Source organism: Prinia subflava, chromosome 4 (genome assembly GCF_021018805.1).
Source record: "Prinia subflava isolate CZ2003 ecotype Zambia chromosome 4, Cam_Psub_1.2, whole genome shotgun sequence".
Classification (NCBI taxonomy): domain Eukaryota; kingdom Metazoa; phylum Chordata; class Aves; order Passeriformes; family Cisticolidae; genus Prinia; species Prinia subflava.
Window position 1 is genome coordinate 43644486 of NC_086250.1, and position 19630 is coordinate 43664115.

General features: G+C 36.3%; 1 protein-coding gene across 2 annotated transcripts in view; it reads left to right on the forward strand.

Moving 5' to 3' along the window:
* Positions 1-19630, forward strand: part of SCAF11 (SR-related CTD associated factor 11) — a 51507-nt gene that overhangs the window by 24800 nt on the left and 7077 nt on the right. For both annotated transcript variants that reach the window (XM_063396587.1, XM_063396589.1), the window contains exons 4-11: positions 3373-3450; positions 5162-5259; positions 6284-6351; positions 6978-7033; positions 9234-9340; positions 10267-10356; positions 11676-11782; positions 15509-17980. In XM_063396587.1, coding sequence (XP_063252657.1) covers positions 3373-3450; positions 5162-5259; positions 6284-6351; positions 6978-7033; positions 9234-9340; positions 10267-10356; positions 11676-11782; positions 15509-17980 — 3076 coding nt within the window. The remainder of the gene's footprint in view (positions 1-3372; positions 3451-5161; positions 5260-6283; positions 6352-6977; positions 7034-9233; positions 9341-10266; positions 10357-11675; positions 11783-15508; positions 17981-19630) is intronic.

A 19630-nucleotide genomic window follows, 5' to 3' on the forward strand; every position in this document is an offset into this window, starting at 1 on the left:
CTACCTGACTTTGTTCAAATCCTCTTTGAAGTGATGCAGCTAAAATAAGGGATAGTTGCTGCTTGCATTTAGAGATCACAGTTATGCGTTGCTCTAGAAGCCACAGGAATATAGAAATCAAGTTATGCCTGTGGAGCTAAACTAAGATTTTTCTTGAGAGTCATAAAAACCAAATTTTAAAAAAAATAAAAAATATATTTTTAATCTGAAAACCAAATATATTTGTTGTGGACAACTTTTCAGAGCTTGCAGATTTTTGTGAGTGCTTACGAATTTAATGAAGTCAGTTCTTCAGATATCACAGGATGTGTGAAAGGATGAATCACTGTGGAGTTATCAGGTTTAACAGGAAAACTCTCAAGAGTTTCATGTGAAGAGTAAAACAATCAAAGACATTTTGAAGTGTGCTGAGCTACTAGTGTGTGCTTTTCCAAGGAAAGAACTGTTGGGGAGCAAAGCAAAGCAGGTCACTAATAGCAGCACTGAGGTTCTAATGATATTGATGGTTACATTAAATACTGCATGTTCTGATTTTTAAAGCTGTGGTCAAGAAAGATAGTGTAAAAATCTGTGGTTGTTCCAAGTTTGTGATACATTTCACATACCTTCTCACTTGTGCACAATAGAAGTGGGAGCTGCTCCTTGGACTTGTTCCATCTCAGCATCATCTTTCTTGTTTTAAATGTTCTTCATCAAAAAATAGTGTACATTTACTATTACTTAAAATGCTCCCTGAACAGAAACCTCAGAAGAATGGAATTGCTAACCTGCCTTTGATGAAAGAAGACTCAACACCTTTGTTACCTGAACCATGCTCTCAAAAAACGAGAGATGACTTAAAGGCCACCACCTTCATAATTGCTTCTTGTAATGAATGTTGACTTTTTTTACCTTTATTCCTTTCTGTAGCAGTATAAATCCTATCTTGCTGTTGAGAAAAGGGACAGAGGAAGAACTTCAGGTTTTTTCTTCCATTTTTTTCCAACATTTTAAAGATTTACTTTTATTTGTTAGCAGACAAGTGAGAGCTGATGCACATTTAGACAGAAGTAACCTCTAGTTTCCCTCAGGGTACCCAACAACTGTACTCCACCGGGGACTGGGGATGTACAACCAAGCGTCCCGAGTTTACTAGAATTTCTCTTGTGATAATGTTGTCAAAAGCAACTGAGTAGGAGTGAAAAGAGCATCTGCTGTTTCTGAACCTAATGGTAGTTTTTGACTTTTCCAGAATGTTTTCCATCTTTTCTACTCCTGTGTAAAACTGTATTAAGTTGTTAAACATTTGTTTAGAAGAACTGAACATTGAACAACTTTATGATGGAGCAAAACCAGTTGTTAATTGGATTGCTGCTGGTATCACTTAGTATTCTATGATACTTCATTGCAATGAATAAATGTAACTTACAGTGACTTAAACTTGGGAAGATAACTTGACATTCATGTGTAAATTTAATGTAGGAAGAGGTTGTATTGGATAAACATTTCAGCTAAGGTAGATCCTAAAATGAGAATAAAAGTGGCTAAGAAAAATAACTTCCTTCTACCTATCTTTTACAATCTGGTATATCTAAGAATGAAAGTATGTACCTTGATGTTTGCAGTGGATTCAGAAGCTACAGTGCATTGCATGCTATCAAATATCTTGATGAAACATTGCACTACTATGTTACTGTGGGTTAGCTGCACCTTGACTACAGGACAAAAACTGTCTTCATGAGCTGAGTCCTTGGGGAGCTGGCTTCATTACCCACTATGCTTTTCTTATCTAGGGCCATGACACTGCAGAGAACAATGGTATCCCCCAAAAGAGGAAGTTTTTAGTTAGGATAAAATACCAGAGCATCAAAGGATAGGTAATGGCTTTAACTTACATTCTTGTTCAACAGCTTGTTCCTGAAACTACCCCTGGGTTTGTTTCAGTGGTTTTTTTTATTTTTGGTTGCTGGGTTTAGGGTTTTTTTAATCAGTCTAATTTGGTTCTATATACTCCAGTTGAAATGAGAAGCTCAGAAACTTCCTGAATGCTCCATGTTTGGGGGCTGGTATGTGAAATAGAAGTTGAACACTCTGAAAGTGAGAAAAGAGCAGAATTAACTGGAAAATTAGAAGTCCCAATGAAAAGACAGGAATGAAGTTCACCACTAAATTTTGGGGCAGAGTTCATATGCAGGTTTTTTCACAGCTGCTTATCCAATTGTAGTACTGCATCTTGTTTGCATAGATACCCTGTAGCTCTCTAAATTGCAGAAATGACATGCCTCTTCAGGGCATGCAGTTTATATTCTGGGTCTTGTTCAGTGAATGAATTAGGGCTGGAGACTGGGTGTGTGTCCTGGTTTTTTATTTTGTTTTATAAGTGTTGAACTGAACCTCTGAAGGCCAGTGGAATTTAAGGTGGGTGTGGAAGGTGTAATGATGACAAAACCCCTAAACCAAACAAAGAACCACGCCCTACAGCAAACACGTCTGAAATTAAAAGGAATAAAGGGTTCTCTCACAGCAATTGTTAATACCCAATGTGGATTTTTCTTGAAGTTGATTCACTTCATGATCCACTTGGGTGGAGCTTCAGCTGAAATTTTTCTTTTCCATGGTTAATAACATGTTACTGTTCTGTGTGTGTTTTAGTGCAGCCTCAACAAGAGAGCATTTAGGTGATCAGGGAAAAACAATAAATCCCTATTTCCATCAAACAGTAGGGTAAAATAGCCTTCAGTTCCCTTTTCTTGAAAATCGATCTATAAAGCTTTAGATGTGTTACGTGTGGTAATCTGTTGTCTGCTGACTGCAGCAAAAAGAGATGTGTTAGAAGCACTGTTTGCTTTTGGCCTTACCAGTTTTATGTTTTGGTGGATGCACAAGGCAACAAAATTCCTATTGAAAATCAAATTAAGAAATAAAATGTTAGAACAATACAAAATGTAGAGGACTTTGCATGTTGTTACTCTTTTCAGTGTGTTATCAACATTAACCTTACATAGAATTCAAAGCAGTGTACCAGCTACAAAGAAAAATCAGGTTTATCCCAGCAAAAATCAGGACACATTGGTATAAAATCGTTTACCTAAAAGGAATTTTAAAAGCAAAAATGAAGGTAAGTAGATGTAAAATGCATTAAAACCTTTTCCTTTTTCAAACACAACTTCTGGGTTACATTCTTGTTTTCTTTGGATTTTTACTGAAAGAGCAATCTGCTTATATGAAACAAAATACTGAGTGTATGGATTACATGTCCAAATGCATTCTCACTGTGAACAAGCTGGGATTTTGTGTGCTTCTGTAAGCTGCTATAATAGCGAATAAAATGTAGAAAATTGTGGCTTCTTTTTGCTCATTACCAAGTTTGTAATAAGGAAAATACTTTTGCAGACCCAGGCTTCATGTCCTATTGATCGCAGACCATTTCAAGCAGTGTGCAGACTGGATTCATTGGATAAGCAGATCAAGGTATGTTCCAGACCTATTTTCTTAAATAACTTCCATTGTAGGAACGTCCAAGTTATGCTGCAGCCTTTTATTCATACAAAATGAAATGTGTTGTGTTAAATAAGCTTTCCTAACAAAGTAGTTGCTGTTTCAATGTTTCTATTACATAGTTGAATCTAGGAATTATTCTTAATTATTTTTTCAGAGCAAGTATTTACCATAATAATAATAATAATAATCATAAAGCTGCTGTTGCTAATTTCTAGTGTCTTTGAGCATTCATGATACATCCAAGAATAGAAGTATAGTAATTGGTCTCAAAGTGTTTTTTAAACTAGGTTTTGTAAACAACTGATATACCAATTATCATGCAATATTGGCCTTTTTTTTTTTTTTTTAGCTGGGGTGAATCTTCTGTGTTCACAGCCTCCAATTCTCAGACAAAAACACATGAAGACAAGAAGAATCAATGTTACACATTGTTCAACCCAAATCTGATTTTTTTCAGCTCTGAATTCTTAAAAATAGTGATATGGAGAGTAGTTTATCAAGTAGGCAAAAACCTCTTCTGATAGTTGATCTTAAAAATGCATATAGAAAGATGCTGGTAATTCCATGTACAGTTTGGAAACTTTGTGATGAAATTATGCTTATAAGTAGTTCATAAGCTGCTGGTCTTGCACTTTGTGACATTTAGAAAAGAGGCTTCCACTACTCATTCCTTGTGCTTCTCAAGGCTCAGGCAGTCACCTGTAAAGGAGCTGTGCTGGCAACTAGAGATGCTTCCTTCTCATAGGAAGCCGTGCTTGCATATTCTGTCTTCTTTATTTCTGAAGAGTCAAGGAAGCAGTTGAAATAGGATAAACTGAAGTTTACATTTGGAAAAGGCTGTATCAAAATACAGTTTGAAAGATTATCTGTTCACAGAGCTGCAGTGTAAACAGGTGGGCAGAGAACAATGTCCTTCTCTGAAAAAGAGCCACTGGAGCCATAGGAGTAGATGGAATGTGTACCAAGATATGCAGACAGAGTGGTCAGCATCATCAGTGGTGCTATCAGGGGACTAGCAGCTTTCTCTTTGTGATATTCAGAATCAGAATGCTAATACATTAAGGGGTTACATAAAAAGCCAGATTTTGGGAATGAAGAAAGACAAAGTTTCTAGTGCAAACAATTGCAATATAGCCATTGAAGCAACTTCACAGTATGAAATAAAAGTCGTATTGCTCTCAGTGTTTTTGAGCTGTGGAAAAAACTCACTGTTGTATAAAATATGTCAGTTATTTTACTCTAGAAGAAAATTGGGTGTGTTTTAATTATGAGGAAGCATATTAAGTTGAGTGGTAGTTTAACATTTTTCCCAAGGTTAACCTTGTGTGCTCTGAACAACCAACTTAGTTTTAAAAAACTTAGCTTATAGATTCTTAATGGAAACTAGTGTGTAGCTCTGAGACACTTGCCATGGCAGTCTGAATGTTCAGGGCTTCCTTGGTCCTGTGAACTTAGTATGCATCTCAGGCACTGTCAAAAACATATCGAGGTGTAGGTTTTTCTATTTTATGAAAAACAAATGAAAAAAGTCTCCAAACTGAGAAGTCAAAGAAGATTTGAAATGTTTTCTAGTCCTTTTGTTTGAGCTTAACTTCTATATAGACCTGAAGAGGCTTCATATGAATTTAAAGCCCAAGTGCCATGACATTCTAGATTGAATTGACTCTATTTTACAACACAGGTGCAGGTTACAAAACCGCTAAGGAGGAAGGATGAAGAGGAAAACTGTGCCTACAATAAGGAAACTTACAGCCATGTGAAGATGAGAAGTTCTGTGAGGTTGGTCATCTGTGTAATTTCAAGCATTTGAACTGGAATATTTGAAATGGATAAAATCAACTGGTTTAACATATACAATCTGAAAATTTTATGAAATTATTTTTATTTTAAAGTAAGATAATTTTCACGAGTGATAGTTTAATTTTACTTTTATCATTGCTGTAATTCCCACTTGGATCATTAAAATAGCAAGGAAGAAGTAAAGAGCAATGTATTTCTTGCATTAAACTCCATAAAAGTTGCATTTTTCAAGCAAATCTGACAAATTTTACATTAAATTGAAGTATAGCTACATCAAATTTTAACAATATAAATATTTTTGTTTGTTTATCTAAACAAACATCCACTTTTCTTGACGGTTATCATAAGCACTGGTGATCTTCCTCTTCTGTAAAACATAGTTGTAATCAACTGATTTTATTCTAGCAAGCTTGAGAGGAAACATTTCTGTTGTTGTTATATGGAAATAACATTCCTGTTTTGGAAAACTTTATCTTGTAACATTTGCTGCATTGTATAAGGGGCAGCTCAAGATTACACCGATGAATTTTGCTAAATAGTGCTTATCTAAAGTCAGTGTTTATTGGAATGGATGAAAAAGAGTTCTTGAGGTTTAATGTGAAGCAGACTTTACTACAGCAAAGATAACTGAAGGTAAATTACACTTTGTAACTCATAAGCAAATTAGATTCACCACTCTGAATCAACACTGACTGATGTTCTTAAAAGGAAGCAGGTTATAACATCTTTCACAGGTTGCCATGAAATCAAACAAAACTGAGCATTCTGATTTAATGCAGGATATTCATTTTTGTATAAATTGGTTTTCTTCTTTTCTGTCTAAGCTGTTTGAAGCACTGTGTCTTTTAATATATGGAAGACAAAATTCATGATGCAAGTTCGGGTTTTGAATCAGTTAGAACTTGGTTAATGTGCATGAAATAAAGATACCTTCAAATAGGAGAGGATTTTGTTTGGATGTACCTAGAAGTTGCCTTTTTAATGTCTTTTTTTGATCTTGCAGAAGAACTGTATGTCCAGACAGAGGGCCAGTAACAATAAAATTAAGCAGAATTGTGAAGAAAAAATACAGTAAGTTGATGTTTGCCAGAATTGCTCTGTTTTATTAAGGAACTCCAGAATATCTTTACTTGATAAGCCAATTTAATTTTCAAAACTGCTTACATTTGTATGTAAAACCTAAATTCCAAGTAGTAGAAGTGAGGAACTTCTAGAACAGAATTGCAGTATGTGAAGCCCCTGTTTTTATATTACTGGAAGATTTTCTCTGCAATTTCAGTCACAAGTCAAGTGGATGTGGTTTCAGCCTGAAGTAATTTTCTGCACCAGGCAGCTGGGGAACAGCTAATGACTAGCTTTTATTCACAGAAGTTTTTTGGTGAGAGTTCAAACACAAGCAGCACTTAGCTGTGTTCTGGGGTTGTTATTCTGAGGGGCTTATTCAATAAAAGTTGTTTGATAAATCTATTCATAACTTAGGAAATTATGCAAATATTTGAAGAGGTAAAAACTGCTTGATATCTAAAAAGCTATTGTGAAGGTGTGTGCATTTTCATTTTGCTCAGTTTGCAGGTAAACATTGTAAATGCTCTCAAGATATACATTTTGTTAACATCCTATTGCATTAATGATTTTGATGAACAATCAAGAACTAATATGCTAAAGCGAAGATCAAAGTTTTGTTCCTTGTTCCACAGGTAGTATTTTGTATGGCAAACAAAACAAGAAAGCTTTCTCTGTGAAGATAAACAAGGTTGGTTCTGATAATGAAATATTTGTAAATGCTTTCTTTTGATAGAGCATTTTTAAGACTATCTTCCTGCTTATTTTCAAGGTTAACTTCTATTCGTTAGTTTTTTTATGATTCCAACTTTTTTGTTTTGTCTCTTTTTGTCTTAAAGTAATTAAAACATAGTGCTAGGTTATATGAGCTTCTTTCTCAGATTAAACTTAGTTTTGTGGTGGTAAATACATTTCATTTAGATTAGGATGTTACATTATAAGATCCTGACCCCTATTTTCATCCATCTTCACCAAAGGATGATGGTTTCATGTACAAGCTGTCAACCAAGCACCATTATATGAAGGTTTTACTTATTTTCAATAGAACATATAGACATAATCAACCAAGTAATTTATATGAATCTGCCATAGACATTATGGTTTGCATGAAGTTGGGATTTTTTAATGTGAGATTTCTGTTAAGAAGGTTTCTGTTTCCAGGTTTCCTGTTCATAAATCTTAGCCTATAAACACAGGATCACCAGATGCCAGATTTATAAGGAGCTGTAAAGGCTCTCTTGTTTGATTTCTGCCATCCCTCCTTTCTGAAATACTCTGTGTCTCTGACACACAAATTTTTGATCAGTGCTTTCTTACTCTGAGTTGTACCTGTAAATGAATGTTCGTGAAAAAGGTTTAGGCCATAAATTTAATTCTGAAGTGTAAATGCCATCATTTGCCATCATTCTGTCTTACCTGAAGTTTGAATATTTGGATGAAAAGCTATGTTCAACTCCTTGTTTTGTTCACTGCTTTGTTTCATGTAGTAGGGCACAACCTGTCTGTTTTCAGCAGGTCACAGCCTGAGCTGTGACTTCTGTTTGGTGCTCATTACACCACAGTTGTCAGGGATGTTGTTAACTCCAGTTTGCCCCTTCTAAGTCAGGTATTTGGATATTTGGGTTCTGTTGCCCTGCAAACTTAAAGTACCTTTCACTGCGTTCAAGGGGCTTTGAACTGGAAAGAAAGTGCTTAATGGTAGATCAGCCACTAATGTGACCTAATGATTGGGGAATGCTTTCATTTTTAATTTCACTGATTTATGGTGAAGTGTTTAATAGCATTAATGTCTCAAATAGTACTTGTAGCAAAAAAAGTGCATAAACAGAAGTAGAACCATTAAAAACCTTCAGGAGGAGGCATGGGACTCAGTTATCCAAGAAATATTCAAAATTTTTTAAAAAGCCATGATGTACTAGCAACTACTTCATAAGGACATTTGTGGAACATCTGGATAGCTTTTGTAATTGGAGAGAGAAAGGTTAATGTTCAAAATATATATTATTCTTAAAATAAAACTTAAACCCAACTGTTTTTTAGGCAAAACCTAAAATTTGTACACTGACAAAATAGGGCATGGTCCCAGCAAAAGCAGCTCTCTGTGCCAAAGTTTGATGGAGCATATGGATAATGACTTCATATTGAGACATGTATTCTTATACAACCCCGTACAAAGTTTATTTTTCATTTTGTTGAATTAAAATTATGGAGTATTCAAAATTCCTCTTTTAAAATACCAGTCATAGGGAATGAACAGGCAAGTTTTAGTTTTGAGGTGGTACGAGCCCTTTAGGTGCTGTGACAAAAATGAATCAGTGTAGGTCTATGTTAGTGTGGGAAGAGTATCTGGAGGACTACTGGTGATTTGTTGTTGGGGTTTGTTTCTTGATTTTTCCCCTGCAGCCTGCGCAGTGCCCAGCAGCAGACACACCAGACAATCTTCAATTCCACAATTCTACCTGAGGGCAAAGGAAAATCCCAGCTGCCCTCATTAGGTTTTCTTAGTTACTCGAAACAAAACATTTGGGAAACTGCTGTGCAGGGGTGTGAGGGTGCTCAAGTTGTACTTACTGTTGTGCATTAGGTAGCAGAATTGTGCAATATTGAACATCAGGCTTATTTATTCATAATTTCTGTGGGGCACTAAAGATTTTGCTTTATATAAAATATAAAGTTTATCTGCAAAATGCAGTTTTTGAAAAATTATAGACTGAATAGAGAAAATTTGTTTGCTGTAACTGCAAATCTCTGCATATACCTTTGGCGCTGTTATGGTGTCTGCTTTTTATGAGCTAAAGTCTTGCTAATTTAATTTCAGTGCATCTTCATGTATTTAGTGTTAATTATTTTATTTTGAATGTCTTTTAACTCATAATTTATTTTTTGTGTAGCCCGGAAGACAGACCTGCTGGAATGAGTGCATCAGGACTAATTTCTTCAGCACACTTCTGGCTGGTGGTAGCAGTGAAGAATCCTTTTTTAGCTGTAGAAATGACAGGTTAGTGTGTAATAGTGCTTTGTATAAATTGATGGGTTTCTATATTGTAGATTCCGAAGTTCCTGCTACTCCTACCTGTATAAATACTGCCTTGACATATTTTGTAGATTGCCAGAGTATTAATTCATTGACAAAGAGCAGTTAAAATATAAACACAAACATTTAAAATTGAGTGCTGTTAAGGGCACACCCCCATTTCTGTCATGTGTTCAGCATCAGAAGCACACACTAGAGCATTTTAATGTCATTGATTTAGTAAGAGTTCTATTTTTAGTTCATGTTTAATTCCCTGCTGAATTGTAGCCTTGGGTAGGAAAGGCTTAGCCCTGTTATTACAACAGCAGCTACCAAAACAGCTAACAGTAAATGTCCTGGTTTGTATCAGAAACAATCTTCTTTGTTGTTGTTCTTTGATTCCAAGAGGAGTACTTTGAACATCCATGAAGCAACTTTGCATTAAGCAAAATAATAATTAAGCCTAATACTTAAGAATGGGTGTATAAAAATTGTTCATTGAATAGATGGAAGAAAAAGAACAGTCTAAAAGAATATTATTTTGATAATATGGCCTAATAAAAAGGTACTATGTCTGTATGGTTTTGACATTCTTGAAAAGATGAACTTTTTGCCATGCATGCAACAGTATTTATTTGTCAAGGATGTAAAGTGTCTCCAACCTTTTGCTCTCCAGCAGACACATTTCATCTATTTTCCATTCCATCTGCTTTGTTTATTTAGGATTTCTTTTATGTTTGCTGTGACTCTGTTTTTCCTCTAAGCAATAACCAGTGCACAGTTTAATCATGACTGTTGAGAATTCTAATACTGTTAAAATAAAGTCATTGGTAGGAGCAATTACTGAAATACAAAATTATCGTAGTACAAAGTTACTTTTTATAACTTCTTGTATGAAATTTGTCTTTCAGTACAGAATTCACAGATGTCAATGCAGGGATCAGACAGAAGAGACAAGAACTGGAATTGTCCTGTTCATCTGTGATTGCTAGAGTTGAAAGGTCTGTGTTCTGGATTCATTGCGGATCTTCCTATTTCAAGTTTGGAGTTTGATTAGTTCAAATTGCTCTTTGGATAGAATATAATTTTCATGAAACTAAATAGTGTTTGCATTTAACTTGTAAAATTTTTGTGTATTTGCTACCTGGTGTTTTTATGTCAATAGATTTTTTTCTGTATGCCTAATACTTTTTTGATACCTTTTTGACAAACACAGTAATTGGCTTGTGCGTCTAATACGTCACCTTTTCACATATATATGAGTTTGAATATATTTTCTATTTGGAAGCTAATATTCAATGAGCTTTTAAAATTATTTCTGTCCCTAGATATCAGACTATGTTTGCTTTGACATCAGTCTGGTTCTGATTCCCCACACCACCCTGTACCCTACTTTCATAGGGTAGTCTGTCACTAAAAAAAGTTCTGTCACTTTTTCTGTAATCATTTATGAAAAAATCCCATTTGCATCTAAGAAGAGCTAACCAGGACTTGTATCAAGTGAAACAGAGAACATAAAATAATTCTATGGTGTTTTTTTTTGTCAAAGAGCAGATGTGTGTTAAAACATGCCCTAAGGATATTTTTGTGAGTATAAAGCAGAACAATAAAAATAACTGATTTAAAAAAAACACAATAAGAAATTGGTTCTATGATCATAATTTCACTACATATCATTGCTGTCTTTCGTATAAAACAAAGACTAAAGTTAAAATAGCAATTGAAGAGTTTTAAAATTATAATTTAAAAAATGCATCTAGGATTGAAATAATAAATTTAAATTTATTACATGTACATTTTCGTAGGAGAAATTTCATTCCAATTCAGTGATGATGCAAAAATTGTAGATTTCTAGCTAAACTCTGTTTTTCCCAAGGTTTACTGAGGGAGTCTGAATAAGTATATATTTCTTTTTTTGTATGATAAAAAGAAAAGGAGCCCTTTCTAATATAGACTATTTCTCATTTTTCTGCAGGAAAGGTTGTTGTTCTGCTGAAATACTAAATCAGTACTCAGACCCTTATTTCCAGTACTGGCTATCACTGTTCTATGTTTGACTTTAAGGAAAGCCAGATGTACATTGCTTTAACATAATGTACCTTGTTCAAACAGTTTTAATAGATCAGGCAGTAAAATTAACCTGAAATTAAATATGACAAGGAAAGTTTTGTTCACTATCAGCTTTGTGTTTCCCTCCAGCTGTGATGAAGTTGAAAGAGTTGTAGTTACCAAATGTGTTTTTGGTTTTGTGCATTGTTTCCAAGACTTGCTGCAAACAGATAAAACAACTAATATTACTGCTTTTGCTTTTATTTTGCAGTGTTCCTTTAATATCTTATGGTGCTGAAGCTGAGACCTTTCTTCTTACTTCTTCTGCGGTGGCTGGAAGAGTTCTTCCAACAAATATCAGGCCTTTCGAAAACTTTGGTAAACTTTTTTTTTGTAAGTTTTATTTATAGCTCATGTGGAATATTGTTAAAATATAATTATCAGAAATCAAACAGGTAGTTACACTTAACAGGGAAAAAAATTTGTTTTGATGCAGTCTGGTACTATTTCAAAGTCAGCTACTTAATTTCTGGAATTGCAATACAGAACATGAATCATCCACCCCAAAGATGGTATAACTTATTCTTTTGAAGATTAAATTAATAAGTTTTTTAGTAACTTAATTCCATTCCTAATTGCAACATTTTTTCCATTCATGCTCTTCTTTCTCAATTTTCCATTGTTCAAGGATAATTCTTATTTTGATGCATTATGAATGGCATATTTCAGAGGTATCTTGTGCAGCGTGAGGGACAAACTTCTCTGGCAGAGAAGAACATCAGTCAGTAAGCAGTGAAGTGTATGGATCTCTTTCAGTTTGCCTGCAAGCCCTACAGGGCAAAACCTTGCAAAAGTACTGAGCTCCCTGGTCTGTCAGGAAAGCAGCAGAAGGCAAGACAAGGAAGGAGTTGCCTTCCTCCAGTTACTTTAACAGCCTCTGTCTCCATAGTCAGCAAGCATGTAGTTTCTCTTCCAAAAAGCTGCACAAGTTCAAAGGAGTGGAAACAAAGGAGTCCTGTTTCTTAAGGCTGGAGTTAATACCTTCTTTGAATTAGGAGTCACACCACTTTCACTTATCTACTAGGCAAAGAGATAGGACAGATTTGGGTCTCCTGGCTTTCAAAAATTGTGTGGAGGTAAATTGCCCAAAGGAATTAAGCAGTAGAAGGATCATGAAAAAGTTGCATTCATACTTTTAATTCTTTTTAAAGGCAGGTATTTCACCTCCACATTTCCCAGTGAAAAATGGATAGATTGCTTCCTCAGGTCTCTGATGTTTGACAGTGCAATGTAACTGATCCTTAACCATTTTGCTTGTAGTAGTATCCATGTTAGCTTGTACCTCTTGACTTCCCTGTCTGCCTTTCTACTTCTATAGTCAGGCTTTTTTGTTAGGATGCACCAGAAGCATTAAAAATTTGTATTTAGAACAGAATTTTGTCGCTTGTCTTGATTAGAATATTGATACTTGTACTGTGGACAAAGATTGAATTTTAAGATTAGTGCCAACATACTACAGTGTTTTAAGATTCGGAGTTTTAAGTCATCACATTTTATTTAAAGACTTCCTATTGATAAGGAGTATACAGGAACTAAGAGTCTTAAAATTTCATAGTAAAACCAGAGGGTGGTGGATATGAAGATGTCCCTTGAGGATTTTAGTCCCATTCTGTTGAGTGAGTGTTCCTTCCCCTTTCAGTTTTTATATAGCATCTGAGTAAAAGAATGACATGCATAAGAAAAGGTAAAGACAAAGGTAAAGAGAAACCTAATCTGAATACTGTTAGAAATGCATGGCAAATATATATATATATAAGGAATTTTTAAAAGGTGGAGAAAAGGAGAATGAAGAAAATAGATGCATTTAAAAAAGGATGCAAACTGGTCCTTGCATTTCTTACTAAATTGTGCCTGAAAGATCATAGCATAAGCAGTTTTTGTTTTCTTTTTATACTTCTCTCAACTTTTGGTCACACTTAAGGTGTACAGCTTTGCATCAGAGTAACAGCTGACAGTAGCTTCCAGGGTTGTACAAGGAGGCATACAACTATCAGTGATGACCATATAACTGTAGTGTCTGAATCAATCATCCCTGTAGCTGATGCAGTTTTCGTAGTCTGTTACCATTAAATAGTCTTTTTTAGTAACTTGACCTAAAAATGCATTAGTGAATCTATAAACACCACTATGGTTTATGCTGGCATTATGCAGTTTTTGTGTGATTTAAATACTTTTCAGTAAAGAGTCAGTGAGCTGAAATGCCTTTTATTTGGTCTAAGTCCAAAGCTTGTGAAGCTTTTGTGTTAAAATTTACAAGTAGTAGGGCATGCTAAAAAGGGAGTTGTGCTTCACATGTAGATTTTGAATATGCTAGAAAAATAACTTGCCTTTTAATTCTGTCCAGATTCCCACATTCCACTTGTATTCTGCTGGGTTATTTTTATTATTGCAAGATGAGTTCTTCTCCCTTGAAGAAAATGATCACAGATACTGAAATTTGAAATATCATGTAACATCTGACTTGATTTCCTGGCTGTTGTAATAGGTTTGAAGACATAATTAGTCTGAGACAGCCACCTGTTGCTGAGATTGCTGCTTAACCACTGTGAAGTCACTTTGTAACAAAATGATTGGTGAGACTTTTAGAGTAGATGGCCAAAATAGTGTCAGTCACCTGAAATTCCTTTGGAAGTTCTTCACCATCATGTTATTTTCGTTTAAATACATGGTACATTTTATACAGTTGATGTTGGTTTTCATTTTCTCAAGTGGTTACTTGATCATTGGACATGCAAAACCCAGAACCACTATGGTATTTTTTTCATGTTCAAGCAAATTATTGTGTGTTTGCAAGGAAGGTGAGAGGATGTGATTAAAGTCCTGTGCTCTTTTAAAGGCTAGCAAGGTGGTTATGGAATACATTCTCTGAGATTATTGTTTGCATTTAATATAGTAATAGGGTTTTGTCCTGCTAACAAAGTAGTAAGTGGTAGAAAGAGGCTTTTTTGCTGTTACCTACTTTTCTTATTCCAATCTTTTATAAAATCTGTTTGTGAATATATTAGACAAATATATTAGTGTAGCAAAAGCATGGGAAATAATGTACAGAGTTAAAATTACATGTTTGTGATGTGAGATTCATTGTAAAATCAATAGCAATAAATCTTTCTTAGTTTGCACTATTTGTGTATGAAAGTAAAGCTGTAAAATAGTTCATTTAAACACCACGTTCTTGATGCTTCCTGAAATCTACACAAAATGTGAAACAAATTAATGGATATCCCAAGAAATCAATTTAGTTCCGAAGTATTACATTCAAGTATATTTACTTAATGATAATTAATCTTTAATTCCTGAGCTGTCCACCAGAAGCTTCCATAGGTACTGACAGTGCAGTCTTCCCTGTGCAGTGAATATAACCCTTAGCTTCCCTGAAAAGACTTTTGTTGAATGGTAGATGACATGAAATTAATGCAGTATCAACACGAGAGCTGAGCTGCTTGCTAGGTGTGCCTTAGTCATTGTTCGTAGAGCTTTTGTTTTTTTGATGTATTGTAGGCAGCAGGTACCTTGGGTGATGTGGCAGAGTTTAAGTTCAGTTTGCCCTGTTACTGGTGAATAACTTTGCACTGTCATTGCTGTGTGCGATCGATTGCTGCACATGTGATCATCCACTGATGGCCATTGGAGAGTGTCCTTTTCTCTAGTCTGAGCTTTACTATCAACAGGCCTGTGTTACAGTGACAGGAACTGCTATATGCTAATAGTGTTGTGTGATTTCATTACTTTTCTAACAGCTTAAATGCTGACTCTCTTTGAGCAGCTGTGTCAATAACAGTTTCACTGTGCATGCTATCACTGTCCATGTAGCCATGCCAGCACTGTGTGCTTTCAGATGTCTGATGTGTCACTTTACCTTGTTTCTGTTCTTTAAAACAACCATGCTTCATCTAAAAAAGAAAAAAGCTGTGGCAGTATTTCATACTAAATTTTAAATTATGTTATTTGAGGATATCTGTTACACTGCAGAAGGCCCTTTTATGTTCTTAGATATATTCAGATAAATGGTGATTATCAAATCTTAATGTCTTCTGTTTTTATTAGAATCTTTAGGCAAAGGATATGCTGTTGCATGTACCCAAGAAGGAGAAGAGAAAAAGGAAGCTTCTGGTTCATCTGGCACTAGAGGAAGTAGGAGGAAATCAGTTACTACTACTCCTACAAGAAGGTCTGCACGAAACAGCAAAAACGAGGCTTTGAGTCAGTCTCGGAGCTCCCCCCGATCAAGCAGTTCTGCTTGCAGTGCCCCTGACAGCAATAACCCATCTCTGAATACAACCCATTCCGAAGCAGAGAATGCTCCTCCAAAACGCAAGTCTAAAAGAGCAGGTAAACAACAAACACCTGCAGTTAAGAAGAAACTGAGAAGTTCTGCTCGTTCTGAAAAATCACCCTGTGACTCAGTAGATGATGATGATGTTGCTGAGCCTGAAGCAGTCCTAACGTTAGATAAAGACCACCAGTCAGATAATGAAAGCAATAATGCAAGCCACCCACAGAAGAATAATGTAGAAATGGAATCTGCTAATGGATTGGAAAGCTGTAGTGAGCATGCAGAAATCGAGGAAACTACAGGAGAATGTGACAGAGATGAAGATACTTCAAGCAATGCAGATGTAAGTTTTTCTCTCCAAGAACCCCCAGTACTATCTTTAGGAAGTGAAAGTCAGGAATTTGAAGTAAAAGATATCACTGAAAAAAATGCAGATCTTGCCAATCAGGACAATGGTGAAAATACTCTTGAACAAGAGGGAACAGTAGCTAGTCCCAAAGATGATGCATGTGACCATGCAACTTCTGAAGAAGTAGATCAGACATCAGGTAGTCCTCAAGAAGAATTAATGGAGAACGTAGAAACTTTGATAAAAGTAGATCAACCCATAGGTAGTCCAGAAAATGAATTGTTGGAACATCTGGAACCTTTGGGAAAAGATCAGCCATTAGAGAGCCCCAGAAGTGAATTGCCTGAGCATCCTGAAACCATGGAAACAGATCATTCTGAGACTGAACTAAAACCAGTAGTAGACTGTGCAAATATAAAACCTGTTCAAGATGAAGAACCAGATGCATTAATACACAGTGTTTCTATGGTCAGTACATCAGAACAACCCCTAAAAGAGAACACCATTTCAGAAAGTGAAGAGGGTGGAACTTCAGAGTCACCCCCAGTAAATGCTGAACATAAACATTTTGGTGAAGATGACAATGAAATGATACCAATGGACTGTGACTCATTTTGCAGTGACCAGAATGAACCTAAGATTGAGCAGTTACCACCATCTGAAACTACAGAGCAAGGAGAAGTGAACTCCTTACAGTGTGACATGGGAAACTCTGCATCAGGTTCTGATGAAAAAGATGAAACTGCTCCTCAAGAAAGAGAGTGCCAGCCAGAGCTCAAAAAAGAGAAAAAGGCTCGAACTAGAAGATCTAGATTTCACTCTCCATCGACAACTTGGTCTCCTTCTGGGAGAGAGGGCAGGAAGTCTCAGTCACCATCACCTAAAAGGGAGACAACTGGAGACAGGAGCTCACGATCACCCAAGAAGATAACTGTGAGGGAGGGAAGGAGATCCTTATCTTGCTCTCCAAAGAGAGACACACTCAGAGATGAGAAAAAAACACCATCTCGATCTCCCAAAAGGGAAACTGTCAGGGAAAGCAGGAGATCATCTTCTCGATCAAGGACTAAGGATTCATCTCCAAGGCGAAAATCTAGGTCTCGAAGCAGTGATAGAGATCAAAGAAGAGATCGTGACAGAGAAAGAAGAAATAGGAGGCGGTCCAGGTCACAGTCACGCTCTAGATCAAGATCACGATCTAGGACTAGAAGTAAAGGTTCTTCCTTCTCTAGAAATGAGAGAGAAAGTCATTCACCTCGATGGAAGGAGAGGTGGGCCAATGACAGCTGGAGGAGTCCCAGAGGAAATGATCGATACAGGAGAACTGATCAAGAGAAACAGAATGAAAATCCTAAAAGAGAGAAGGATAATACAGAAAAAAACAATGATGATCAATGTTCTTCAGATAAGCAGAAGAATGATTGTCCAGATTGGGTTATGGAGAGGATAAACTCTGTTCCTGAAGTCAGGAACAGAGAGAGAGAGAAACCACACTGGGAAGAGCATGACAGTGCCGGACAGTCTTGGAATAAAAACTTCGGTTCAGGTTGGATTCCGAATCGAGGGAGAGGTCGAGGTGGCCGTGGCCGTTTCATGTATGGAGACCAGAGTGAAAATCACTGGCAAAACAGAAAACCTCTCTCAGGGAACTCAAATGGTTCTGGGAATGAAGCTTCAAGGTTCTCAGAACAGCAGCCATACAAGCGTAAGAATGAACAGGAGTATTCATTCGATACACCCGCTGACAGGTCTGGGTGGACATCTGCATCCAGCTGGGCTGTGAGGAAGACCTTACCTGCTGATGTGCAGAATTATTACTCGAGAAGGGGACGCAATTCATCAAGCCCACAGTCTGGATGGGGAATGAGACAAGAAGAGGAGACACCTGAACAAGGTATTAATAGTTTTGAAATATAATAGCTTAGTCACAGATGCAGTAGCTGAGCAAAATCCTGTCACATTGTCCTGTCATCTGATCTGCTGATTAGTTCTTTAAAAAATAATTTGGGGTGAATCCATACTCTTATTGCAATATGGAGGGGTAAAGGTGTGGAGTTGGGCGATTTCATTTATTTTGATGGCTTCCTTGTTGTCCATAAAGTCCAAGTTTGGATTTAAGGACTGTGCATCTGAAGAGTGCTGCTGAAGTAAACTGATTTGGCTGAAGAGAAGGCATATCTTCATGGTTACTTTTAGCATCTGCACAACTTTAGAAGGCTAATTCCTTTCAGAAAGACATGAATTTGCCTGTGCCGGCCCACATGGCAGATTTTAGAGGTGACAAAGCAGCATGTTGATGTTTATCTTGCTCCTAGATAAGCATAGTCCTATTTAAATGCTTTTTAAAAATCTAGGGTAATTTATAAATACAAAACCACTGTTTTTACTGTATTTCAGTATTAAAATTCCTCTAAAATGTATATGTAGGTCTAAATCAGTTTTTGAGGGGTTTTTATATCTAAAAGACAGCTGGCCTGACAGAAATAAACTTTTTGGTAGAAAGTAAGTTTACTGAACTGTGGATGAGATTGATTCTGAGTAGTTAAAAAGTCATCCACAAATCATTAATGCCCTGATTAATAATCTTTAAAGATAGATGTGAATTGAATTCAAGAACTATGAAATCCATTTCTGAAGACAACTACACTTGCACTCTTGCACTCTCTCCTTGTTTTGACTTTCATTTTTATCCATTTTTATCCCATGTACCAGCAGTTTTCTCCTTCTTCTCAGGGATAACTGCATCAGTGGCCTCCTAGTTTTGAGGCAACATTGTCACCCTTCTGTCTGCCACAGGGAAAACTTACCAAACCTGTAACTGAAAGCATTTGGTGATTCAAAGACTTCTTCATATAGTTCAGGAACAATCATGCTGTTACTCACTCTTGGAACCTGAATTCAGCTGAGCATAGTACAACAATCTCTCAACTGGATAAAACAGGCAAGGTTGGCATCATTATGTCCTCCAGGGCAACCTGCTTTTGCTGACCCTGCTTGAGCAGGGAGGCTGGACCAGGGAGTATCAATAGGTCCCTTCCATTCTCAGTGATTCTGTTACCCCATTATCTTTAAAAATGAGGATTTGGTCTGACATGTAAGGCCTTAGGTTGCGATCCCTGTGTATTGGACAACAAGGTTCCTCAAGGAAGGGATTCAAAGGAAGGATGTCTAAATTGGAGCCTATCAATCATTTCTCCACACTAATTTCTTTTGGAGGGCTTGCTGCTTGTGTCTAGATTTTAACTTTCTAGCTTCTCTTGAACAAAAGATGGGATATCAAAGTAATTTGTTTAAGAAGTGCTACCCCAAGAGGTTATTTTTGCTTCTAGGTTTTACCTGTTGTACCATTACAGGGTCTTTGAACAACTCTTTCCGAATATGAATATTTCTTAAATGGTTTGAGGATGACTTATTGCTCTGTGTGAAAAATCCCAGCACAGTATTTCTGTAATTATCAGAACTGTACAGTGAGTGTGTGTGAATTGGGCAAAGGGGAACAAACTTGCTGATTGTGAGTAACCTGCAGTTGCAGAACTGGGTAAAT